Source organism: Phoenix dactylifera, chromosome 5 (genome assembly GCF_009389715.1).
Source record: "Phoenix dactylifera cultivar Barhee BC4 chromosome 5, palm_55x_up_171113_PBpolish2nd_filt_p, whole genome shotgun sequence".
NCBI lineage: Eukaryota > Viridiplantae > Streptophyta > Magnoliopsida > Arecales > Arecaceae > Phoenix > Phoenix dactylifera.
Window position 1 is genome coordinate 4,585,723 of NC_052396.1, and position 27,729 is coordinate 4,613,451.

Here is a 27,729-nt window from a genome sequence, read left to right on the forward strand (position 1 = left end):
CTACTTTTCCCATTCCTACAGTGATTTTAAGTCGAAAGACCGCGCACGAGGTTTATATCAACTCAAACGCCGCGCCTTTCGGACCAAAGATTGCAGTTATAATCCATGACCCGACCCTCCATAGAATCAATAAGCGTTCCCCTCCGAGGGAACCCCTCACTGTCTTCCTCGATGGTTATAGATGCAACAGCGGAATAAGTTGTTGTAATGGTGATAGGGTTGGCAACTAAATTTAATATGGCGGAGAAGAGAGTTTTTCTTGTGGCAACCTGATGAAAGACTTCGTGCTCAATCTTTTTTGCCTTTCTGATTTTGTTTCCTTTTTCTCGAATGGGAAGGGTGGGGTGCAGATGGAGGGAACTGATAAAGATTCATTGCCTTGGAGTTCAAAGACAGATTTTTGGCATTTTTGTTAGATTTTTATTATCTAGTATCATTTTTAAATGAATTAATATCATTTGGGAAATCATCTTTAAATCAATTAATATCATTCGGGAAAAGGAATATTTCTTCTAACACAGGGATCGCTAAATTTCAAATACACGAAAAAAAAATGTATCTGAAAATAGTTTGATCAAATATTCAAATCTCTTTTAAGGCAATTGTTTTGAACAGAGATTGTGGTTCATGTTTCCATACATGATATGTTTGGAATTTAGAATCATGACTGAGATTTAAAGTCAAAATACAACAAATGAATTTAATCACAAAGTTCAGTAATGAGAAGGCCGTTTCCTCTTCTTTGATGCCATGAATCGACCCACACATAAACCTCTCCGTTGTCCCTCTTTTTCCCCTTGAGGCACTCCATGCTGGGAAGCAGATAGACACAGATGGGGCACCTACCCCATACCAGACTGCTGGTGTAATTTGTCTTAGTTCATACTTAGTGATTGCCAATTTCCCAATTCCACAACCTAAAACCGCAACTACAACAAGATCAACAGAAAAAGCTGGGTTCTTTGGGAGGAAGATCGAATTGGAGCACCGATTACTAGTAATCACGAAGTCGTTCCAATCTCGCAAGGGAGGAGAATCATGAATCGGTGAAGGCATGAACTTACATGGGAATTTTGAATCCGAGGGTTGGATTTTGAGAGGCCTATGCCGCTTACAATCCCAGATCCAGCATAACAGCAGATAGAAAACATCCAATTGAGTCTCCAAGTAGCATTTTATTAACCAAAATAATTTTTCGATCATGCTCCCATGTAAGAAGCAAGAGGTCATTAGCCATTCATCACATGCTTTAGATGGACTATGATGTCACGCGTGTAATCATCTAATCCAAGTGATGCTTTGATACCACGCACAATTGGCTCTTAAGCTTTTATTGTTGATAACGGTAAATGCCTGTCCACAAATAATCTACAGCTTTGATCATAGTCTATAGAATGTTTCTTCAAAAAAAGAAAAATCAGAATCCACAGTACTAATGCTTTGTACTCTTGACAATTAGTTTGATCTGATCCCAAAGACAGTAAGAAGAAACATAAAGGGGAAATATGAAACTGATGTACAACTCTTTAGGGAGACATTGATTTCATCAAGAGAAAGGGAGCCTTGGGCAGGACTGGAGCCACTCAAGACCGAACCACATTATATCCGATTCTGTTGAGATTCAAATCGACAAGTTTTTAATGGACCATCTAACTCGGTGGGAAACACTGTAATAAGTCATTCACATATCTATGACAACAAAACACTGAATACAAGCAATGGCAAAAAATTGTAATCAATTACAGGAAAAACTGAAACAACTATTTTATCATGATTGTCATTGATTGCTGGCACAAGCTATAAAATTACCAGCAAAATACCATGTCCGTTTGATGAATAACAAGGAAAAATAATAAAAGAATAACTGGCGAATTATATATACTCACACGATCAGCAATTTCATTGGACTACAAGGTATCTGCAATTTCATTGCATGTGTAAGCAAATAGCTTTACCACAAAGATGTATTTTAGCTATGGTAATCCAATTAAATACTTTGAAATACAAACCTGATCACTTGGTTTCTCTTTAATTACTGGGAGGAACATTCTGATCTTCAGAAAATTCACCAAATATATCTGGGCAATTATCCCATTTCCTCTGTTCTCTTGCTTCCCAGTAGCCACCTATATAGCGAAATGTGCCATCATCACTATCCTTCCAAAACCATCTTGGCTTCCAGCCATTCTCCTGCAATTTTCTTGACTGCACAGAAAACAGAACCAAGTGCCAGCATTGAGATGCAAGGCACAGATATGAATTAGTTAACCATTTAAAAAAAAAGAAAGAAACATGGACATAAAGGTACTGCAGATTCTCAGAACTGATTGTTACCCAACTTCAACATAGTTTGAGCGATATAGCTCTACCAATATTACTTACTTCGTACATGGCTTAATGGTCACCTTGTATACAACAATGAATGTTCTCCACAATGACTCAACCAATATTGAAGTCACAGGATGTGATAATTTGGGTACAGTTATGGTCTGGTCAGGTCAGCATTAATCCATGGAAACCTTATAGTGAAAGAACTGCCCAAAGGCAAGGCAAAATGCTACAGATTTCCCTTAATGAAAAAAAAAGGCAACAGAATTTCAACTCTTCAATTAATAGAACTTCGATCTCAGAAATTACAATATCATAACCATTAAGCCTTGCACCAGATATTTGAGCTTAGCTCTCAGAAACTACTACATTAAACTATAGAACAAAATATTATTAAAACTATTCATCCTTTTCTGCAAAGATTTGAGGACCATCTCTCTTCAATGATTTAGAACAGGAAAAATCCAGTGCGCATACATGTGCATGGAAACTTGGGTTCTACACCCCAACAAATCATGCAAAGAGAGATTGCAGTAATACCATTCGCTGCCTTCTCTCCAATCGCTGCTTCTCTGCATTTGCCTTCTCATATTCCCCATTCTCTAAATATCTTTGATCTGGTCGAAGTCTTGAATCCGTAGGTGGAAGTTTCTCCTTAATCCGTGATCAAATATTTGGAATCAGAACTATAACAGAAAATAAAAATGAATAAGAGTAAAAGAAGTAGAAGGTAATAAGTTGATTTCATGTCTATATACCTGTAATTCTGGTGCTAGCTCATTCAGTGTAATTGCAAATGATGACAAGTTGTACCGAGTGGGATTAGCAGGAGGCTTACTCCTTTTCCACAATAAGGTAGCATCTTGTGTTGAAATACAACCCTTGGTCTTGGAGATATCATCTATGGTGTAGTACATGCTGTCATCCCATTTTCCCATCAAAGTAGCAACTTTAGTTCCATTGACATCCACAATAAAACCTTGCACCTGTATGGAACAACTAGGCCTCAGACTTCGTAAACAAGTCAAAATCAGACAAAGTGGTGAGTATCTATTCCTTACCTGGCGAGGGTTGCGTTCGAGAAGAGACTGCTCTTTGAACTTCAGTTTGCATGAATATTGCTGGTTGCCCAGTATACTCATTGTTCCATGGTGGTTACAGTATACTTTACCAAATATGAGGTTATAAATAGTTGTTGTGACCTAAGATAGGAAACAAAATGATCAATTTGGCACGAGCAAAGATTGTTGATGCAGAAAGATAGATATCTCAACACCACCCCCCCTCCCGTGTGTGTCCATGTTCGTGGCGACATGGCAGAAAGATAGATTTTATTGGAGATAAATGCAGATTAGTTTATGTATGCATATATTAACACTGCATACCTTCCTCCATTGAAAAATTTCACCATCATCAAATTCCAGTGTCAATACACCAACAGGGTCTATTTGAATAGTTTGCCCCCAAAATTTACTTTTGAGATTGCTGTCACCCCAGAATTTCCAACCTTTACCTTCAGAGTGGCAGGCAATGAGTGTCGGGTGGTGGCTAACCTATTATGTGAAACAGTGAAAGGCTCATATCCAGGAAGGAGACCTCTCATGCAACAAAATTTTGCAAGATTCATATGCAGAGTTTAAAAAAAAGCAAGATGCATGCTGACTGGTGTTTTGAAGAAAGGCAAAAGAATGCACAAGTCAAAACTTTAAAAGGTGAATGCATATCAGCCATTTCAGATGGTTTACATAAATGGACAAATAAACACTATTACGGGAACCCATTTATTAAATGGTCAAAGAGGATACTATCATAGGATAATATAAAAACTGCTGCAATGTAATGATTCCAGTACATCGATTGTGGCAATCAAACTACTTTCACCAGGATAATAAGAGAAGCAAATCATGCTGGAGAGGTTACAATTAACAAAAAGATTTTTCAAGATTACAAAAATAATGCGTCCCAAGAGTTCAATCAATATAGAAAACAATGTAACTTCTTTATCTCCTTTATTTGAGCTATGGATGTTATTATAATCAAGCTATTTTGCTTGGATACATGTCTTGGTGCCGTTATGCAACATTATTACTGAGTGATAGGTTTACCAAATACCCAGATAAAGGATTAAACAATTTAGCTACCTAACTTTGAATTTGACATGTGTGCATGCGGAGCTAGACCACAAATTGTACATCAAATGATCTAAATCTTTAGTAACACATTAATGGTTCAAAAATCAATGATGCACAATCCAAATTGAAGATCTGCACTGATAATCATGGCCTATGACAGTTAAAATACCCAGAGACCAAAAACCATATATCAAGGTCTTCTATGTCCTACTTATGCAGCATCAAGTGAGTGAAAAATGGAATGCAGCAAACTCTAGTGTTTCTAAAATACAATGTAGGGCATTGATTAAAAAAATCCTCATGCAGCCACTTGAGGAATAGGTTAGGAACCTGCACACCATATGATTCTTGGTCTCTAGGCATTTTTAGTATTTCTAGCTTCTAGACAACATATATACATCTATGTAGACATGTTTGTTTATACACACAAGCACACGTGCACACTTTGAATTCATATTGGAAGTAAAGTTAGTGTCAAAAAGCTTGTTGCAAGAAAATTCTAGTCAAAACATATGACATAAAACCCAATCAGCACCTATTGCTGATTACACCAAAATAAACTATTGTGGTTCATAAAAGAAACATGTCTTATAGATAAAATACATTTGCAAAAATAGAAATGCATTGCAAAAACAGAAATGTACACAAATACATAAGACCATTATATATACATATATAAATATACACAAACACATGAACTTACATATATCCATTCATTTGTGTGTATATACTCCTTATATTCATAATCAAAGTAATAACTTTTTGAAAGAAAATATTTTTGTCTCTTAAAAAGGGAGTTGTTGCAGTTCATAATAATGCTGCAAACATGAGGTTTGGTGAACATGGGAGAAATGGTAGATGGTGATTACTTGTTGATTCCAAGTCACAGAAAATCTGAAAGTGATCTTATTTGCAAATCTATGAGCTAATTTTGGCACCAAAAATTATTATGTTTGACAAGTTGGCCACTTGCTTAAATCCTAATATCAAAAATTCATGGCTAACCATTTAGAAAATCAGATGCTCCTTGGTATGACAGTTTTATGCAAAACTTGTTACAACTTTCACATTAAAGAAATGACAACCATAACCAACAAGCCTACCCTAAACATTTTGGGTCAGATTATCAACACAATGATCTTATCGCCTCCTTTTGTGAACATCTTAGATTAGAGAAGTTTTAAAGCTAATCAATCCAAAATATTCCCTCTTAATTGATCAAATAATAGAGCACAATCACATATATAAATATATATAGAGAGAGAGAGAGAATAGAGCTAATATGTAGGTGCCCACACAATAGCCAAATAACGTCGGTCCAAACCGAATGACCAAGGGTGTGGCGCTGATGATTCAAGCCATTGGATGTAATCTATTATCTCTAAATTGCTTATTATCAAAAAATCATATGATTTGAACATCCCTAGCCTATGCATTCAGTGGTCAAAACTATCCATTTTTGACCATTAGATGCTTTAGTGATGCATATGCTAGGGATTCCACATAATTTTTTTACAATAAGCATTTTAGAGATAGTATATTGCATCCAACAGCTTGGATCTTTAGTGTTGGGCCCCAATCATCTACCTAGGACTAACTTTATTTGGGATGTTGTGGGGGCGCCCACATATTATATACATATATATATATAGAGACAGAGAGAGATTAAATAAAAAAGAAAATAAAGAGAGCAAGAAAGAAGAATATAACAAGAATAAGAGACCGATGAAACGAGGACAAGAAGAAGGTACTTGACCAGTATCCTCATTTCCTCTCATTCTCTTTTAAAACTATCTAGGTAGCTGAAAGACCAGAATACCCTTCAATAGTTAGCGCCCAAAAATATAAAACCTATCAACAACAACCTACAAATGTGTCATTTTAAACAAATATGGTTCTTCAACACTTCCTGTAAGCTGGTGCTTAAATATTGAACCTTCCAAGCTTGAATCAAAGTTTGAAAGCTAACAATTTCAGGGCAATTATTAAAATGCTTATCTACAATATATATCATACTAGCAGGCTATCAGAATGATAAAGGATAGCAAACATCTACTCCATCCTTACCAGTTTTATCTATATGAATCAGCTAGCACCGATGCATGATACATGTTGAGACCGACCAGTAAATAGTTATACAAACTTGTACGTTGTTTTTACATTTCAAACCCATGCCTTATAACCCTGAACAACTTTTCTTCCATTCAAGATGATTTAAAACGCTTCTTTAATCCTTTTTAGCTTTTTTAAGGTTTTGGAAGCCCATTCCACAGCTTGCATATGGTAAAAAACCAACAATAAAAACTTAAAAAGTATGTAGCTTAATGTCTCAAAGTAGTCTTTATCATGATAACCAGACTTTCTAAAGATAAGCTAAATTTAAGTATGTATTAAGATAAACCAAACTGTAAGCAAAGGAATGAAATATTATATTCCTATAGCTGAGTGAAAAATAGTAATATGCATGCATCTCTGCAGGGAGAGGTAATGACTGCCAGCTACCATCAAATTTCCGAGATTCCTGCACAGAGGCACCCAACTATATTTTTGATAACTCTAGAGGTTGTGGGAATGAACCCAACTTAACCTTTGAAATGGAGGGGGAAAAGATTAGAAGTTTAACATTGAGTCTGGACCATGACTCATCTGATTCCAGTTATAAGCTCAAGATAATCCCTATGTCAATACTCAAGCAAAAGGGCGGACACTAATTTCTGGTACAAGTTCATATGTTTGAGTGAATCAATCACTTGGTGGCCTTTATAAAATACAGAGCCCCATAAATCTGAAACAGCTATTCTCATGTGCTCCAGTGAGATGTGATGACTGCCAGCAATAATCAAACTTCTGAAACTCCTAGATTGCGGTGCCCGACTATATTTGCTGAATCTACAGGTTTTGGGATTTAACCAAACTTACCCTTCACAATGGATGGAAAAGGTTAATTTTTAACTTGAGTCTGAACGGTGGCTTATCCGATAATGATTACAAAATCAAGAAAATCCCTACGAAGGTTAATCCTTTGGGTCTTGTGCTAGCTTCCAGTACACCAAAATATAATCAGGCTATCTTTAATTTCTTCGAGTGAATTGTTCACTTTAAAAGTGGCATTCATAAAATTCAGTGCCCATAAATCTGAAGTTGCTATTCTCATGTCTGGTGAAATTGAGTCACTAATTTAACAGAGGCAGTTTAGAGATACATTTTCATCTATCTCATATGAACCCTGAGGTGCACAAATGAAAACAAGAAAGGAATATTTTTCATATTTATAGCAGGGAGACAATTAATAATTAACGAATGTAATGTCAAGGCAATCAAGCATCTTTACAATACCACTCATTCCACTTGAGTCAATACCCAGAATATAACAGCATAAAGTCTTGCTGAGTAACAAAGGATTAGAGGTAAAAGTTGATTATTTTTTTCTTTTAAGGATGTTTCCTTCATGGGGAGACTCAGATGATCACTGCAAATCCACTAGTGATCTTCATGCATCTCATTATACAGATCAGATCAATTGAGAACTTTAGGCTGGAAAAAAGGCTAAATTCTTATGGCCAAAAATATAGTACCAAATACCTTGTTTTCCAACCGTGACTCTTGTAGTTTGACATAAATCTTCAGTTAATGGAGTGAGGAAGAAAATAATACTCTGAGATACATATTCTATGTTATAAATACATGAGCATTCAAAACCATACCTTTTCAGAGAAGAAGCGAATTCCTTTTTCAGGGAAGTCAGCTTCATAAGTCTCCCCTAGCAAAGGATTGAATGGTTTGCAGTGGCGCCCATCAGAAGAAGCATATCCAGAGACTGCAAAGGCAGCTACATGCAGAATTCTCATGAGACTGTTCCCCTAGATACAAGCACATAAAACTTCAATGTAAGCAAAAAAATGCTAGAGGTCAACACACAGACTATATGATCCAGGTGATATTCTTTTACATAACAGCAACGGCTGAAGTATAGTAATCACATAACATGTTGGGATTTGAATTAGGAATGCTGATAAAAGCCTTATCTACTAGACCTAGCAGGGAGAACTTCAATTGTCAGAATAAATATTAATTCAAATCTTGAACTCAATTAAGAACGAGAAAAACAAGCTTAACAAAGTTCAATTTAGTCATTTATATAATGCACATCAGCTACTGTACCATGAGCCAATTAACACAGATAGGTACCACCTTCAATAAATTTGAGAAGCCAAAGGATAAAAATAGACACCATAGCTATATAATCTTACAGGCTTCAAAATATCCAATTTGTTTCAACAAAAGTCAACAGACTGTAACACCAATAAATAAATCATCATATCAGAAGAAATATATTGCAGCAGAACAACCATAAAATCATCTAGACACAGACCAAGATATAGTGCGAGAGGGTAATGCTTGCTGACACAGGACCAAAAATCACATTATGTGGGTGTTTTGCTGGTTGGCATGTCACAGTGGCACTGTGGCAGCATCTTAGTGCATCAGATTTTAAACTGATTTTTCACTAGAGATGAACAGCATAATTGGGCAAGCCACACATGACAGGAGGTCTATTAGAACTTCCAATTAATGCCACACATTGCCTCATCAAAAAGAGCCATGAGAATACCTTAATACAAGGAAAGGAGAAAGGCAAGGGAAACAACCTAGTCTAAATAACAACCTCATATTGAGCATGTAGGATGCTAAAAATGTGCAAAAGGAAGCATGAAACCTAATGGTGAGAGTGACCTTTAGGACAATTTACACAACATGTAGAGAGGCTTGCTATTATTCAAAACCTCAAGATTCAAATAAAGAATGTTAAAGGTTTATAATTAAAATAATTTTCCAGATAGAAAGTTTATGTTGGTGATACTTTTCAAGATATAAGGATAGACTATCCAAAGTTTCCCTTTTATTACCTTCACGTAATAGATATATGAAGGCATTGCAAGTGTATGACTCAATGTATAGTGGATTTTCCAGTCTCAATTAATTCCAGTACCATGCAAACTGCCAAACCAAGGATTTATGTCTTGCTGGAATGGGATGATACCGTTGGTATTGTACCGTTCCGATAGAAAATTGAGACTGAGACACCAGCAAGACACTGGTTTGTTCATCCATTACTAGGTCCAATCTGACCATAAGAGAAAAACAGCAATAGGAGGCAATACTCTCTCTTTGGCTTAATCACAAGGGGAAATGTGAGTAGAGATCGAGGAACAAAGAGGAAGAGAGATGGTGAGGAAAGGAAAGAAGAGGAGAAAGGAGGGAAGGAAAGCAGATCTAGCTTGCCCTCGCAACAATCTGGCATCGAAGGGAGATCAAGGAACAAAGAGGAAGAGAGAGGATGAGGGAGAGGAAGAAGAGAAAGGAGGGAAGGAGAGCAGATCTAGCCTGCCCTCACAACAATCCGGCCTCTTCGATGCCGGAAACCATCCGGTATCAGTATTGACAAAATACACCCATCATTGGCTCAAAAACATATCAATTTTCAGTCAAATACTCATTTAGGATAAGAAGGTTTGCCTGATCTAAGACAACTAGCACAAGGTACAAACATTTTAAACCATGGTCTGCCGTACCAGTCCGTACCAGCCGGTACGTACCGGTCCGGCCTGGGACCGGTACCGGACCAGCGTGGAATCCGGTACCGGTGGTTTATTGTTGGAGAACCGGTACGGGACCGGTTCGGACTGGTACGGACCGGTACGTGACCGGTTCGGACCGGTACGTGACCGGTTCGGACCGGTACGGGACCGGTTCGGACCGGTACGGGACCAGTATGGGACCGATTCGTACCGGTCCGGGCCGCCACCGGTACGCCGACCGATACCGGTACGGCGGACCTTATTTTAAACCTTGTATCCAACCTTCACTCCTTAGAATTAACGAAGATAAAAACTTACATCTTTTCTTTGAGCCCATTTTGAGGGAGACTACCTTCAAAGCAATCTGCATAATTGATTGATCCATTGCATCAAATAATAAATACCCTTCTTTCTTTTCCACCAACACCAATCACTGGAATCTTAGCTGTACCATCCAATCAATAATCACCAACAATCTCAAGTCTCCACTTGCTCTTACTCCTGAGAATATGGGTTGGAATAATCATGGTCATTCTTCTGGTGATGTTGAACATGTTGGTTTAGCATCCTAGGAGATTTAAAACACATCTTTTAACCAAAGAATAATATGAGTGCATCTTGTTAGCAATCCTTTCTGCTGATGTGATCTCCACTTCATGCTTAAGCATTATGGGCAGGTTTCCAATGGATCTTCCTCACTTTCAATCAACCTAGGAGCCTAATTCTTCTTCAGCAGGGAATGATCTAATTGGACATTCTCGAGACAGCTTGATCCAATCAATTGTATCTCCTTCTCTTTTCTAACTTTGCCTCTGAGATCTAGAAAAAGGAGGGATGTTCCTATGGTTTTCCTTCATTTTATGTGCCAATATCCATAGTTCATGAGTTGTAGGCTATTGGTGGCTTTAAACTCTGCAACTTAAGGCATGACATCAATAGATCTCGACTCACTTTAGCATCTTCAGCTTGGTTGCATTAAATTGATCAGAAGATTTACTCCCATTTGATGATGTCGGTTGAATTGTTTCTCTATCGTCAGATTGCTAAGATTTGCAGAGCTTGGAAGATTGAGATATTTGTATAAATGATTAATTCTGAATAATAGTTGGTATTCTTTGGCAGACAACCTGCATAGAACATTGACAAATGATCCTGGACATTCTCTGTTTTATATCCAGATATTGATGTGAGCTACGAGTAATGGAATCAATCATTTCTTCCTCTATTCCAAGACGTACTTGCAAATTTTCCAAATTGCAATTTATCTTTCAAATGCACCTTTGCCCCGAGTTTGAGCCTCATCATTGACATGCGCTACATGTGGTTATTCTTCACCATCCCTTAACCATTGCTAAGCATGTATTCTAACATCTTGTCAGGTTTGGGCAAAACTAGCTTGACTGATCATGCTTGAAATATAGCGGGCCTGAATATGCATTTTCAATCCTTGACTCAGCTAGGTGCATATAATATTACCCAATCAATTTTTGGTCTACACTCAAGCAGACTAAATATAACATGCCTACCATGACATTACCCCAAAAAATTAAAAATTGTATATGAATAAAACTATTTACCCAATCCCTTCTTTTTTGCCCATTCTCCTCTTCTCCATCACTTGCATCACCTCCACTTATTTCCATTTGCCTCTCTCCCCCTTCCCTCCTAAACATCAATAAAAAGCTGGCCTACCACCACAACTGACATTTCTGAAAGGTAAGGCGCAACCCACCCCACCCCCTACTCTTCCTTGTTGCCAAGGATCTTCACCATACATACCTTGTACTACCCACTATCATTAGATCTGCTACTATCACCACCTAAGACCACTCCCTTCCATCCCTCTCTCAACCATGATAATAGTCGTTGGCTCCTTACCACTAGCATGCAAGACCACTCCATCCCTCCCACTCCCCCTCGTCTCTACATAGCAATAGTTGTCGAAGTGATCAACACATGACCAAGCCCTAGGTTCACTAAGCTTGGGCCAAGTTGGTCGTGAGCCTAGGATTTATCTAATAGGTGGGGCTTGAGCTAAAATAATTAGGCTTCAGGCTAGGCTAGGCCTAAATTATGAAAGCACATCTCTTGATACAGTACTTTTGCACAGCCTAAAGCCGACCAGACTAGGTTGGTACCCAAAACTACATCTTATGATTATTATCAAACTCCACCTAACTCAAGGTTCAAAATTTTGCTAGCTATTGCATCTCAACAACTTCTACTATTCGATTGCCCTAGTTCTTAATGGTGCATTTACTATAAATGCACAAGTCGTCTAAAACAAGCATGATCTTGAAGAAGCAAGACTAAAGACTCCCACATCATCACTTACTCGTACTTTAAAGCCTTAAATTGCCATGCCTAATCTTAAAGAAGATTTCTTCCAACTTCACAATGCTTATCTTTCAATCACCAGTTAGGGGTGAAAGTGGATTGGATAATATCCATCTAAAACCATTTTGGTATCCGAAACTATTTGGATATGAATAGAAATTTGAGAATCTGACTAATATCCAAATCTATATCCATATCCGTCAAAGAAAAATGGATATGGATATGGATAGACAACTATCCGATCCATATCCGAATATATGATTCCATTTGTAACCCTATTTAATTTTATATAGCACTCATGAACTTTAAAAAAAATAAATGACCGCATTAACATGCTATTAACTTGATTTATCATCCACTTAGTAATATTTTTGATTTTATAGTTATAAAGTTTAATTATCCAATTTATATCCGTATTTATATCCATACTTTCGGTATCTGGTTTTTATTAGTATCCGTTTAAACAAATATGGATATAAATTTTTACATCCAACTAATATTCGTATCCGTATCTGTATTCGTCAAATAAAACAAATATAGATATGGATATACTAATATCCAATCCGATTTCAGCCCAATCACTAGTTCACCAACATTAGTAGATGTAGGTTTAGTAATTATAGCTCTATCAAACTTTTTAGTGACTTATTAAAAGCTTTAAGCTTAACTTCCATCTTTGTTACGTCTAGTATTACTCAGTCTTAACAAATTTTGGACTTTAGGGCTATACTTACTCATCATGATTTTGTGTGTTCCATTGCCCAAATTCACACTACAAATAAGTCTTAATTATCTAAGTTGTTTCTCTAATATCCAACTTTAGTAGTCACTTAACTTTTTAATATGTTTTATATATGTATTCTGTGTCCCTATCTTTTTGTCTATAAGTCAACTTGTTGCTTATGCTCATTTACTTCAACTTGCTTATCTCATGAACCTTGTAAAATTGAGAGGACTTATACAAGTTGTAGAGTTAGCCTGCCTCCTTGATGATTATATCCTTCCAGTGAATACCTCATCACTATTGATAAAAAACAGTTAATAAAGCAATAATGGAGAATTGGAGATATATTTGTTCTTTACAAAAATAATTAGTACAGGCACTCGAGAACTGTAGGCAATACAACAATATGAGTACAAATTACCATCAACCATGGAAAAAATGCGATCGAACTATATGGCCAAAACTTCAACAAATTAAAGAGACCAAAATAAGTTATGTAATCATGGACTTGATCCTTCTTTTGTTTTCATTAGGCATTCTTGGTTTTAAACAATGTCTCTTTCTTACTTAAAATACAATAATGTTTCTTTCTTCATATTGTATAATTCCAACTTGCAATCCAGTTTTGTCTATTTATAAATCATTACCTTGGATTTAAAGACAGATTATTGGGCTTTTAAGTCTTGATTATTTTGCTTTTTTTGCTAAAAGAGTTTTGACCATTAACCTAGTTTATATAATTGTCTTATTAGTAAATCCACCATTACCTTGAAAGGAAAGCCAAGTAATTAGCTTTTAAATCTTGTTTTCCTTATTTCCGAAACATCCATTTAACAATCAAGTTGTACTACTTTCCTAAAGGCATGCCATCTAGCTCTTTGGGGTTTTTGACAAGCAAAGTACCCTTTATATCATGCTCCCCACAATCCTACAAATGATCATTTTCTTGAAACTAGGATTTTACAGTCACGAAACCTCAACCAATGAATTGTGGCTATTATTAAGGTCATAAGAAAGGAGGAAAATTCCATGTGCCACAAATACAAAGAATTGGTTTCTTTAGAGGATTAAGCAGGGCTAAATCGATAACCTTGGAGTTGAAAATATTCTCATACCCAACTATGTTGTTCCAAAATTGATATCAATGAGCTCAATGGATGATGGTCTTAGTGAAAATTTTGGTAAAGGAATAATATGTAGAGGTACCTAACTTCAGCTTATGACTCATCGGTTTTCCAGAAATCATTATTTTAAGATAATCTATGGATGGGAAGGAAAACTTTTATGAAGTTTAAGAAACATGATCTTTCCAAAGATTTTAGATATGCTATGAATTATTAAACAATGAAAAGTATATCTAATTTTTATCTTTGATAGCAGGCAAAATGTTAAAAAGAAAAATTTGTGCACAGGTTAGGTATTCTTCTATGAGTACATAAAGATACAAGATTTTTTAAATTTCAAATATAAAGGCCATCCCAAAAACTGATCCTTACCATTTTCCCATACTCATATGCTTGATCCAACAAATAAGAGTATTCCAAGTCCTCAAAGCACTTCTGAAGTGTTGATAGTGGTTCATTAAAGTAAACGGGAAGGCAAACTCGTGTAAGATCCTTTCCAACATTATCTTTGATCATTGACCAAAGGCTAACACCTTTTTCCTTCTCAATAGGATCAGGCAATTTTGAACGCCTCCTGATATATGGAAATGTATTATGATCATTTGGCTCTGTTTCAAGATCCATCATCTCCACAGTGTCTGAGCAATTTCCAGTGCCACAACTTTTATCGGCATGGTCTAAGTCTCTTATTTTAGAGGCACAGACAACAGTAGAATCACAAAAACTCTCCTTCGTGTCAAAGAAGTAAGGCTCGCCTTCATCTGACAACTCATCTAGCTCTTGCTTTTCAACATCATCGGATGACTCTGTGGTACTATATTCTGACCAAAACAAACAATTTTGTGAAGAGAAGAAAAAACTTTTAATCACTAAAAACAGCAAAACAACATTAGTTATGCTTATAATATGTGCAACAGATATCAAAAAGCTCTATATGCCATTGTTAAAATTTCAGAATTGAATACAGCTTCTCAAATAAATGTAAAATGTATATCTAAAAAGGTTTTTTGCATACACGCCCTCTAAATATTGGAATTTGTATGAATATCCTCCCAAAATTAATATTTGCATGTATGCCCTCATAAAACACTTGTTTTGTGTGATACTTTTCTTCTTTTTTCTTTTTTTTTTGCATTTGTACTCATGCCATCTAATGCCATTAAGAAGTTAGCGGTTTAAGATTGAAATGATTGAAATATCCTTAACGGATAAACATGCAAAAAGAAACATTTATAAGGGTATATATGCAAATAACAATTTTGCGAGGGTATTAATGCAATTTCATATATTTAGGAGGGTATGCAAAAAAAATACTTCAATTTTTTCATAAATACTTTCTTAAATATTAGGATTTGCATGAATATTCTGCCAAATTGATATTTGTATGCATGCCCTCACAAAACACTATTTTTGTATGAAAACTTTTGACGTAGCGATTCAACTAACATGATTAGCCAAAGTCATATTTATTTAAATTAAAAATTAATTAAAATTATAAAATTATCTTTTTACCTCTTATATCTTTACCCCCTCTGAGAAATTTTTTGATTTCTCTCAATACCTCTTTTTCACATATCCGTCCGGAATCAAATCATTCCCTTTCTAATATCTTTTAGAGCTGAAAATTTTTTTGTGCACACTAGTGGCAGATTTAAAATTGTTGTGACAAGATAGGCCATAAGCACAATAGTAGCAAGAAAGGTTGTTTATTGCAATCTATTGTGTGCCTTTAAGAGATTCTAATCTCTTTCTATATTCTGATATATGCCCTCATATATGCATCTATAACAATAAATATTACAAGCTAGTTTTCAAGGCAATAAGATATAATGATTGTTATAAATGGAGAAGAATAAAGTAGAATAATTTCATGATTAGTGAAAGAACTTCCATAACCCTTTTTGTTATCTAATTATTGAATCTATCTTTTTTTAGCAATATTTTTACAAAAAATATTGAGGAGCAGACATTAGACTAATCCAAGTGTTAAAGCAAGTTGAAATAGACAAAAATAAAATTTAAATTTTTTGCATATAAACCCTCCTAAATACGTGAAATTGCATGAATACCCTCGCAAAGTTGTGATTTGCTTGTATGTTCTTACAAATATTTCTTTTTGTATATCTACCCATTAAGGATATTTTAGTCATTTTTAATTTTAAATCACTAATTTGTTAACGGCGTTAGATAGTGTGGGCACATATGCAAGAAAAAAGAAAAAGAAAGGTATATACACAAAACAAGTGTTTTATAAGGATGTACATGCAAATATCAATTTTGAAAGGATATTCATGCAAATTTCAATATTTAGAAGGATATGCACACAAAAAAAACCTATCCGAAATTTCACCATAATCAGTCAATATTTTTTGGTAATTTTGAATATCAATCTTCAAAAATAAAAAATCAACTATTCTGAGAGGAGTTATTACATGACAAAAAATTGATTTCTAGCACAGTGAAGATTTTGAAAGAATATGCAACAAAATAGGCACTAAAATAACTAAACTGTTGGAGTCCAGAAATAAAATCATTCATTATAACAAGATTTAAATTGAAGCAGAAATATGGAATACCACTGTATTTTCCATGCCCAGAGCAAGCATATGCATGCTTCAGCAACTGCAATTGACCTTCATGGATTGTTGTGGTCACTTCGTCAGCATTAATATCCTGAACAAACAGATATGTCACTCTCAAAAAAGTCAACAAACAAATCAACTATATGACCTAAAGAATGTTATCTCTATTAAGAAAAGTAATCTTGTTGATCATTTATGAGACCATAATTAATTTCACAGGGTGTTCTGCTTTTCAAGACAAAAGTAACTAAACCCTTCTTCTATACAAGCATATGCAAGTGTTGGGAAAAAAGCTAGCTCAGTACAATGACCAACGTCACCAAAAATTCAAAAGCCTTCAGTTCCTCAAAGCCATATAGATACATAAATCAATACAGCCCACAATGAACAACGTCATCTAAAGTACAGCAATTGCAACTACCCTACACACAGGAAATTGCAACAAACTTGTTCATTCTCTTTAAAGCTAGAATAATCCATGTGTGCAAATTTTGCATCACATAACTAATTCACAAATCATGCTGTTAATACCAGCAAAGCTAATAAATTCCAGTTAATGCTTTAGGATACCAGACAAAGGAAAGCTCATACCTTAAGTAATTTTATGCACAAAACTATCAACAAGTTATCAAGTGAGAAGGCATTTTCCAAGAACAGAAATCGAAGCAGTAGTTCCACAAAACACCTAATAAAATTAATTACTTCGAGGCATTTACCTTCTCACAACAGCATCTATATTATTTAAAATGGCACTTGCAACCACCAAATCAGGATTTCATGTGTAACATCTAAATCATAGGTAGCAGTGTTTGTAAGATTACAGAGAAAAAAATTAAACTTATAAGTATAGCACCTATACACCACAGGACATATCTGTGGGAATAACATCAGATGCCCGTTACAGTATGTTAGACTAAGAAAGACAAGTACAAACAGGGTTCAAATAATCCTAGAATAAGTAAATTTTATAACGAGTTAATTATCTGACAAATGAACTATAACCATTAATATTGAGCAAGAAACCATTTTCATACCATACAGGGTAAGCTTTCTTAATCGTTCTTGCTTTTCCTATATAGGGGTTGCATCTTATGTCCCCTATCTATTTTCCAGTACTGTTTTTAACAACTTCCATCAATGTTAGCTTTGGTATCCCCCTCTTACATCCTTATCCTTCAACACAAATCTAAGCCCCTCCAAGATATCCTTTACCTTCATCACACATGATCCTACCATCTCAATAGATTCTATGCCACTTAGTTCTATGCCAGTGCAATTCCTAGTCTTGCTCAGGTACTAACTATTATAATATCATCATGATTTTTCCATATGTCCACTTAACATTCTCGTCTACATTGTACTTTTGCAAGCTTGCTTGGACTGCCATTTGGAAGCAACAATGTTCCAGTCTTTGTTATGGTTTTGTAAAAACCTTTAAACCTCGAACGCATGTTTCATTCACAAAATGCCCAATGAACACCTGCTCTTTTTATTTATACAGCTCAGTTAAAATTATGCATTCATTTATTTCTCCATTACTTTTAAGATGCCAAAAACTATAACAACCAGTTAGCTTTAAGCCGCTAATAGGAGACTTAATTTCACTTCTACCTTAAATATTATAGCATTCTACATGCCAGGTTTTATTTCTGATGACCTTCTGAGACTTACTCAAAATTTCATATTTGTCTGACTTGTGAAGATGGAAACATACCTATTTTATTTCACCACACTATATTTCTATAAAATATGTAAAGAGATGCAGTGTTCATCCAACCATCAGAGTAGGCAAGTCATGACTAGTTATTCATTTGTTTCAGCACAACTACCACTAACACTACTCGAGGATCTGACTCCAAGATCTCTGATTTGAAAAGATAGAACATGCCTAAAGCTAAATTAATTACCAATCCAGCATCGAGTTTTGTTCCAAGTTGCCATTTGATGACACCACCCCTGGCCTCCACTCAGTTCTTCAAACTATATGTTCTCAACTAGCCTTTGCTTCACTCTTCTCCCTCTCTATACTCCCCTGGCCTCTATGCTCTCTCTCTCTATCCCCTCTCTTAGTTGTTGCCTAGGTTTACACCCCACTCCTCATTCCAGTGGGCTGCCATAGACCTCCTCTCTAAGGAGTCTCATTTCAACCATTTTATGAAACTGGACATGGACACTAAAGATCAAGGGCAAATTTAGATAACAAGGGAAAAAAAGTAAATGCCAAAGTCAGCAAGAGAGCTTTTCCCCCCTTTCTCTCTTTTTTTAATCCTAGAGGAGGGGGGTGGACAAAGCTGGATTAAGTGGGAGGGACAAGGAGGGTAGGCAATGGAGGACAAGAGTTGGCAAAGGTGTTAATTAAAAGGAAGAGTGGTATTGAGAGGTAAAGCCGGGGGCTTTTGAAGAATGGAAGAGAAGCTACAGTGGGAAGAGAGGCGTGGAACCACAAGTAACTTTGGCCCTAGTGATGTAGATCTTCTCCAGAAGATCAAACCCACAATAGATGGGGATATGCAGTATAGTTTTGAAACCTGAAACAAAAAAATAAAATTGAACTATGCTTAGATCTCTATACAAAGAACCTGCACAGGGAATAAACTATGCTCTACGGAGCAAACATTTCCAAAATTTATGGGTGAATCCTCAAGCTCAAAGAAAGAGGACAAGAAGACGAGGGGAGAGGATAGAAGGAAATGTATTTTTTTTTCATTCATCACGAAACCTAATTTGATATTGTCTCCTTTTCTTTTAAAGCTAAAGGCATAACAGATTTATTAAATAAGATTACATAATTAACTAGGATGCCTTTAGGCTTTGTCCGAAATGTGATACTCCCAAACAAGCTTTCTAAAATTAGCAAGTTTTAAATCTCTATAAACCCAAGCTACAAAGACATCAAAGTCAAGCCACCACAATCCTAATGACTAAAAACCTTTTTCTAACCTAATGCAGACCTAATGTAGAACCTATATACATAAATCTTACTCAAATTAGGACTCAAAAGCTCACTACATTAATGCTTAGAGGCTTGAGCAGGTCGGCTGGGTCGACTTGCCCAACCCATCACCCAACGCCCATCATGAGTTACATCGAACAAAGACCCAAGTATCTAAAAAAACTCGTTTGACCATGAAATACAAACAGCCCAACCACTCGAAACATTTGAGTCAATCCAGAGTCGACTCATTCAGGTGGAATATAGGGAAAATAGTTTATAAATTAATAAAAAATAAAAATAAAGGGTAATGATCCTCTCATAGAACAATCTGGTAATTCTTTATCCTATTCGAGCACATCACCATTGTTGCAATCGAGGAGAAGGAAGTTGTTCACCATTGCAACACCAGCCAAATCCAGTGGGATTGAAGCAATTGAGGCCAGATCTGGCAAAAATAGAGGTGCCACAGCGAAATGCAATGGAAATCTGCATGGAGTGGCTAGATCTAATTCTCCCCTCTCTTCTTTGTCTCAAACATGTTAGATCCAAACTATTCATCTTCCTTTGCTAATCTTTTTCATCTTCTTGGACAAGACCAGATTGGTGGCACAAGAAGCAGGGGAGAGGAGGAGAGGACCCAAATCCAACCATCCTAGGATAGGAAGCTGGGTGATGTACCAGGAAATGAGGGAGAGGAAGATAGGTTCAAAGGATATACAAGCTATTTGACTTTGGAAAGGGGAAGGAGAATGCTCATAAACATATTAAAATATCTGTGGTCTGATCCAACCACGATTAACCTATAGTCGAACCAGGAACCTGTAACTTGGCCACCACAGCAGGTCGGTCTAAGTCACTAGGTTGAGAACTTCACTGCATAAATAGCCCTAGAATTAAGTACAAAAATAATTTAAAAATCTAACCTTTTCCGAAAGTTGTTCATTTATAAATATAACATTGCAATAAATTAATTGCAAATAAAATATCAAAATTTATGATAACTAAATGTAAGAAGTGATTTAGATCTAAAATTCCACTTAGCCATGGAGTTCGCTACAGAGAGAGAGCCCACCATAATTATTTTTGATATCTCCTATAGCATCACCAACTTCCATAATCTACTGAAGCACCATCAACCTTCATCTTCTCCTTGAGCATCTTCCCGCACCATGGGCAGCTCATGCACCACGCACATCCATCTTCCAAAATAGTAGTATAGTGAAGACTATTTTTATATAACACACAAGGAAGTGGTTAGTTATCCAATTCCCTCAAAATCCATCCATAACTAAAGTTATAGTTGCAGAAGGTTCAGTTTGATCTAGGAGCGAATCTATTCTCCTAGAAAATCGGATCTGCTTTGACCCCCCCTTTCCCCATCTCTGTCGCTCTCGTCTCCCTCCCTCACCCTCTCTCTCTCTCTCTCTCTCTCTCTCTCTTCCTCTCTTTCCTTCTTCCTCTCTTTCCTTCTTCCTCTCTCCCTCCATTGTTTCTCGATCTGAAGGTCGAAACCATCCCATTCGGCATCTGGTATGGCTTGGTATGCCCCAAACCGGGTGGATAGGGGATGTACCACCGACCTTGGATTTGAAGTATCAATGCTTCCTAGTAATGAGATATAAGAGAAGGAAGTTGAGACTCGAGATGTCATTATCAAATACTTAGGATCAAAAGGAAAAGGAATTTCCAATCATATATACCAAAGACTTTTTGTAGAGGATTGTACTCTTTTGTCCTAGTTTACATTGATGTGTTAACAAACCCATAATCTTGATTACAAGAGCTTGTTTATAAATAGTTGGCCATCAAATTAGACCATCTATAACAATGACCAAGTCATGCTCATCCAAATCCTCAATACTTTACACGAACAACTATTATGCAATTTACATAGGCATGCAACAAAATTAACTAGTTAGAGTTTATAAAAAATTCCCAAAACCTAAAAAGTTCCAATCAAGAATTCAGTACCCTGGTAAGTGTAAATAATATGCAAGGTTTTCTTAATTAAAACAAAAAGGAGAAAGGGCAAGTGTATAATGTAGTTATAGAAAATACACCATACTAAATTATCTTGGAGGACTATCAAAATAGAGAGAAGCCATGGTGCAAAGCTACAACTTCAAAAAATAATCTTGCCATGCATGCTACTTATTTATTGGAAATTTTAGTAAATAAAACTTATTTCTTCAAACATAATAGAGAAATTATATAATATTAAAAATACAGAGTACATTTGTCCTATATAAGAAATCATAAAGGACATCTCCATTTGCCAATGTGAAAAAGCAATGTGCACATTTACTAATTGCCTCAATACCTCAAGCTGCTGTTGAAATGTGCAAAGAAAGCTTAAATGTTCTTCATAACGAAGCTTCAACTGTCTCTGAAACTCTGAAAATTCTGACAGCATGATCTGCTCACAATCCTTGATAAGTGCCTCATCTAATCCCTCCACATGCATGCGATCTCTTAGCCTTTTGGTTGAAATAGGTATATCATTCTGGATAAAAGATATCCTTCTATCAACAAAAAATTTATTTCTTGCTGAGATCAAAGCCTCAATCCAGGCAACACGATCTTTCTTTGAATCAGTTCTCAATTGAAGTGTCTTCGTAGGAGAAAATATATAGAAACGTCTTTGATCTGTCTTACTTACACGAAATGATGAGACCTAGCAAAAATTCAGAAAAGTTAATTAACATTGAATTAAAGGAATGTATAATGAATAAAGCAAATGGATGAGAAATTTTTCTACAAAAAGTTTGCTATTTAATGGTATAGCATGATAGGCTGTCACTAACTTTGCCGACTTTATCATCCATAAGCTATTACAATTATACTATCATCCAATGCAAAATTTTGTCGATCAGAGAATAAACAATCAAAGCTGTTATATTTTTAATATTTATATTTTGATGCTGCCAAGTTAAGAAAACTCACACCTGCAGATATGAACTTATATCCAACAAAACTAGCTGAACTATCAAATACATTTATTATTTTTCTTTTAAAAACTTTCTTATTCTTTTGACTGAAACTCTAGAAGTTGGACTGAAACTATCAAAATTGCCGAAATTGTAGAAATTGAAACTCAATGAGCTTGATTGAGACCAAGTTTTCAAACCCTACATGTATAAGACATCTTATTGATTTATGGATATGCATATGAAATATCTAGAATCGTGTCTTAATATGCTCGTTTTGTAACAACCCGAGACCTCATCCAAAAAGACTGGCCAGAAGGTGTTATTTGGATTTTGTGGTCCTATATAAATATCCAGAATCTACCCACTATATAGCTGATGCGGGACTAAACACATGCCCGCACGGATCCTCACATATTTGCTCCATTTAAGCCCCGACATTCTCGCCAGACTAAGGGTCCAAATCCAATCATAAGTACTATGTATCCAATCTAAACCTGTGTTGCAGTGTCCCCCAATATACATAGACCATAGGTCAGGTCCGTTCTGATACCATTTGTAGCAATTGAGGACCTCAACCAAAAAGACTAGTCATAAGATATTATTTGAATTCCTTAGTCATATATAGTACCCAAGATCTCCCTGTCAAATAATCGATATAAGACTAAACACACACACGCACGAGTCTTGGAAACTTATACAGGATTAAGGAATTCAAATAATATATTTTGGTTAGCCTTTTTGTATGAGGTCCTGGATTGTTACATGTCTACCAAAACTTGCACATGTATTGCCCAGCATTATGATCATATATAATATGTGCATGTGTATTGTATCTTGTGTTTTTTCTCCAGTTAATAGCACTGTTATCTTTATATACTGCAGCATAAGAAAAGACAATCTGCAATAAGAAGCCATATTTGCTGCAAGGATGACTAGTATACAAGATGAGTCAGCAATAAAGAAGAGTCAATTCTTAATAAACATGAGAATTAACTAATATATACGCAACCCCGGTTGATAAGAATGGTCTCACCCCTAGCTATTTTAAATACTTAAACAACATAAAATTTTCCAAATACAACTCACTCTTAACCTAATATTCTGCTCCATATTTATACTAAATAATCTAGGAAAACTCATAAAAAAAACATAAGTTTTAAGCTTGCTATTCAGAATTTCCAAACCTTAATAGGCTAACTTTCATCGAGTTGTGAGCTTAGGGAAATATCAAGCTCGGGATATTCAAAATTCATATTTTATGTTATGGGAAAAAAGTTTCAAAATGCATTTTTAAAAGCCAATGCCTACCTAAATAATTAGAGCACTAGATAGACTACAAATAATGGTGCAATGGATAGATTATGGTGGTGTTAAGACTACAGAAACAAGAATGTAGAAATATCAAGATGGACACATGAAGACTCCACAAATAGCACTAAGGCTCAAATCACCAAACCATGCATTAACAGACACTTTGGATAAGAAATCACTGGTTAGCAGCCTCACTGCTACCGAGCACAGTAACATTGCTAAGTTTGCTACTGATAAGTACATATTGAAACCAGATTTTTATGTTGTTTCTCCCTGAAACATGTCAAACTCTAGACACCAACCATGATTGGCTTTTTCAAATTTTAAATCTTGTACTAGCACTTGAATTTTTTGCTACTTAATTATATTTAGTGTGTGAAGACCATATAATTTTTTCCACTTCTGTACAAGGATGCAAGTGGATTCCTTTTTCCTCAAAAATAATGATGCATGTGGGTCCACCTCATGTTAAATTATGTACCTCTTCTTTCTAACTTTATAAATATCAACATATTCTGTTATCACTGTATCATCCATCCTTTTAAAATTATAACTAAATATGAAAAATATTATTAATTAAATATATTTACATTTTTCAACTAAAATACTTCCTATGATGCTCCATATCCTATAGTTGTTTCAGGGCTCTGCTACCCCGCACTCATATTACTTCAAATTCAGGGAACTAAGAATAACACATCAAAAAATTTGTTCAAAAATGAAGGCCTAGCATGATAGAAACTCTGACACAAAAGAAGGCCAAATCCAAATCGACCCATAAATGAAATCTGAGTCTAAATTATACATCTAAAGCAAATTCAGGTTGAATCTGGGCAAGCTAAACCAAGTCTAACCCAACCCACTTGCACCCACCCACATTTCCATACTACTATAATTTTTATTTAGTAAAAAACAACAGTATAATATATGTTAAGAAAAATGAGAAATATTATTTTAAATATTAAAAGCTATGCAACCATAGATTAAACCTGCATAATTTCAATCATGTTGAGGTGCAAATAAATTCATAAAAACCACTGCTTTTTGTCAACAGCCTACATACCTAACTCTTGTCAATACTAATAAGAGGTAAGGTCATATGCTACATATGGACAAACAATAACAACCACCATGCTGGTAGACCTCCTATTACTGCCTTTTATTTAGAACTACCCATCTACACCATCAGGAGCCTGTCATTTCCAGGCAGAGCGTCATTCTACAGACACCCAGAGAAGGAATCCAATCCATTCAAAATGTAGGCGTCAAACTGTGGGCCTGGATAGCTGGTGCCACCATACTTTCTCTGCTGCTGGCAATATCCAAAAAATCAACACTACGAAACAAACAGCAACGAACACAATTTATGAGGGAGAGTTAAGTTCTCATTAAATTGTCTGTAAATTTTTTTTAAAAAAAAGATTAGACCAAATATCAATTATAAAAAAAGGAAGAAAAGAAGCTAAAAAAATAGAAAAAGAGAATCAAATATTCAGGAGGCATAAAGATCGATTTTTGACCAGCCATAATCTTGAACTTACTTTGATGCCAAAAGAGAAACCTAAAAAAGGAGAAGTTTAACGAACCACATTTGAACTCCAATCCAGAAAGCACAAGCAAAGAAAAGAACTGGGGAAAGAAACATAAATGTATACCTCAACTGTACCTGTTTTTTCTCACCAATGGCAGCGCTAAAGATCTTAGCACGAGAGGACCCTACAACAAGGACACGAGCCCTGTGGGTGTGGGGACGCCCCGCCCTTCCAAACAACACCTTAAACAACCCTCCAAGGCACCCCCAAAGTCCACAGAAACACGAGACGCAAACGAAGCCCACATCCGCATCAACATAACTAAACAAGACGCCCTCTGTTCATCCTCTCCCCTACAAGAAAATGGCACCAAAAAGAGAGAGAGAGAGAGAGAGAGGCCAAGACGCAAAGCATCTCACAACGGCGTAATGCACTGCAACGCCCCATGGCTTTGTTTGTACCGCTTCCCCGGCCCCAACCCCACACGCAGTGATGTGACCCGCAACCTCCCGTCCCCACCTCGCTCCCAATCCCACCCGTACTCGCCAACGCGCGAAGGGTTTAAAATTACGATTTTTATTATAGAAAGGTATTTAGGGTGCAGGATCAGATGATTCTTTTGGGTCCGTACCCAGAGAAAAGAAAAATTAAGCGAAAGAGAGAAAAGAAAAGAAAAGAAATGCTCGGAAATAGTAAACAGCTTTACTTTAGATGGAAGAGAAAGAAAGAGAAGGGACCCGAAAACCAAACGGGTTTTAGCTTGGTCTCGCAAGCCGCAAGAATCGATCAGAGAAGCGACCAAATTGGAAGCGCTTTTGGATCTCTTGGATCTAATCGTCTCCGATTTTGGTAAACATCTTGAGAGAAATCAAGAACGAACCAATTCTTGATACTAAATCACATCAAGAAGAAACGAAAGAATTCGATCTTTACCATTTTCCGGAATTCGCTCACCTTGAGATAAACGACGCCGACCGGCTTCGGAGGGTTCCGTCGGCCGCCACTGGCGTTGGCCCGGGAAAGCCGGGAGGCGGCGGTGCCGATGAGGCGGACGCGGTCGCCCTCGGAGAAGGAGACCTCCTCCCCTCGGGGGATCTTGGAGTAGCAGAGGACACCGTTCCGGAGAGAGAACCACCGGGATCGCCACCCCTTCCCGAAGTTGATCCACTTGTAGAGCACCCCGGCAACGGCGACCGCTGACGACGAGGCCTCGCCCTCGACGATGCCGTAGAGCTCCGGCTCCGGTTCCGGTTCCGCCAGCTCCGGCGAGCGGTCGCCGACCCGGGGGCCGTCGATCGAAATGCAGCAGAGCGGATGCATCTCCCTCGCTCGCATCGCGTGAGCACTCGATCTCACGAGGATTCGAAGTCCGAGGACTCCATTAGAAGAAGACTCATTTAATTACGGCTTGGTCAATCCGAGAGAGAGAAAGAGAAAAAGAGAGAGAGAGAGAGAGAGAGAGAGAGAAGGCGGTTTCCAGATTAATTAAGAATATATTGAAGGGAGGAGGAGGGGAAGATCCGATACCGGGAGCTGCGGTTCTGCGCGCTGCTTAGTCAGCTTTTATACATTGGTGATGTGATGTCGGACAGTTAGAGGTTGGGAGATGGCGATGGATGGGATATTTAGCAGTTTTATGTTCTAAGTTTGATCATTAATTTAGTGTTGCTTGATTAAATGCTCCTTAGAATAATGACATGAGTTTGAAGCAAGATTCATTAGTTGATGATCTGAAATCACCATCAAATTGTATCAGGCCAGAGCAGGATAATTTTCCTAGAGGCGCTGAGATTATTCAAGCTGTTATAACATATGTATCTAAGTTTCTATTCATTTAGTGCCATTATTCTAGGATTATACTTTGGTGTATAGGTGCAAATTGCAATGCCATGTTACCTTCTGACATTGTGTATTAATGTACGTTGTGGATTTTGGTTTCATCATTTGCATCACCATATATATATATAAATTGTATATGTACCTTCTGAAATGTGCAATGCATGTGATTGATTTAAAGGAAAAGAATGTTTGATTATATTTAGTTTAAATTGTTATTTAGTATTTTTAATGTAAATAAATGGTCTGGGATTTTTTAAATTATATCTGTAACTTGTAGGCATTTCTTAAGCTTTGATTAATGTATTAGTCATCTATCCTTGGAGAGAGGGAGGTACCATGAAAGGTGGTACCGAGGAAATGTATTTGTACAAACAAG

General features: G+C 36.5%; 1 protein-coding gene across 4 annotated transcripts; it reads right to left on the reverse strand.

Moving 5' to 3' along the window:
* Positions 1-1,350: 1,350 nt before the first annotated feature.
* LOC103712157 (oxysterol-binding protein-related protein 2A-like) lies at positions 1,351-26,984 on the reverse strand. Of its 4 annotated transcripts, XR_005511934.1 has the most exons (12): positions 26,469-26,982; positions 22,062-22,415; positions 16,801-16,897; positions 14,597-15,045; positions 8,165-8,320; positions 3,714-3,881; positions 3,390-3,530; positions 3,087-3,314; positions 2,869-2,982; positions 2,010-2,205; positions 1,887-1,918; positions 1,351-1,611 (listed from the first exon to the last, which is right to left on the reverse strand). XR_005511934.1 is itself a non-coding variant. In XM_008798602.4 (11 exons), the coding sequence occupies exons 1-10, from the start codon at positions 26,847-26,849 to the stop codon at positions 2,029-2,031; spliced, it is 2,265 nt and encodes a 754-aa protein (XP_008796824.2). In that variant the 5' UTR covers positions 26,850-26,981; the 3' UTR covers positions 1,711-1,918; positions 2,010-2,028. The 4 variants fall into 4 exon arrangements, 2 of the variants coding, with proteins under 2 accessions (XP_008796824.2, XP_038982498.1); XM_008798602.4 differs by lacking the exon at positions 1,351-1,611 and having other exon boundaries at positions 1,711-1,918; positions 26,469-26,981; XM_039126570.1 differs by lacking the exons at positions 1,351-1,611; positions 26,469-26,982 and adding an exon at positions 25,649-25,911 and having other exon boundaries at positions 1,711-1,918.
* Between the last annotated feature and the right edge of the window lie 745 nt (positions 26,985-27,729).

Excerpts from the sequence above, each read along its gene's own strand:
- LOC103712157 (XM_008798602.4), bottom strand. The coding sequence starts at position 26,849 with ATGCGAGCGAGGGAGATGCATCCGCTCTGCTGCATTTCGATCGACGGC. Across the intron at positions 3,882-8,164 it reads TTCGCTTCTTCTCTGAAAAG|GTTAGCCACCACCCGACACT; the intron begins GTATGGTTTTGA and ends TTCACATAATAG. Across the intron at positions 3,315-3,389 it reads TCGAACGCAACCCTCGCCAG|GTGCAAGGTTTTATTGTGGA; the intron begins GTAAGGAATAGA and ends TGTTCCATACAG.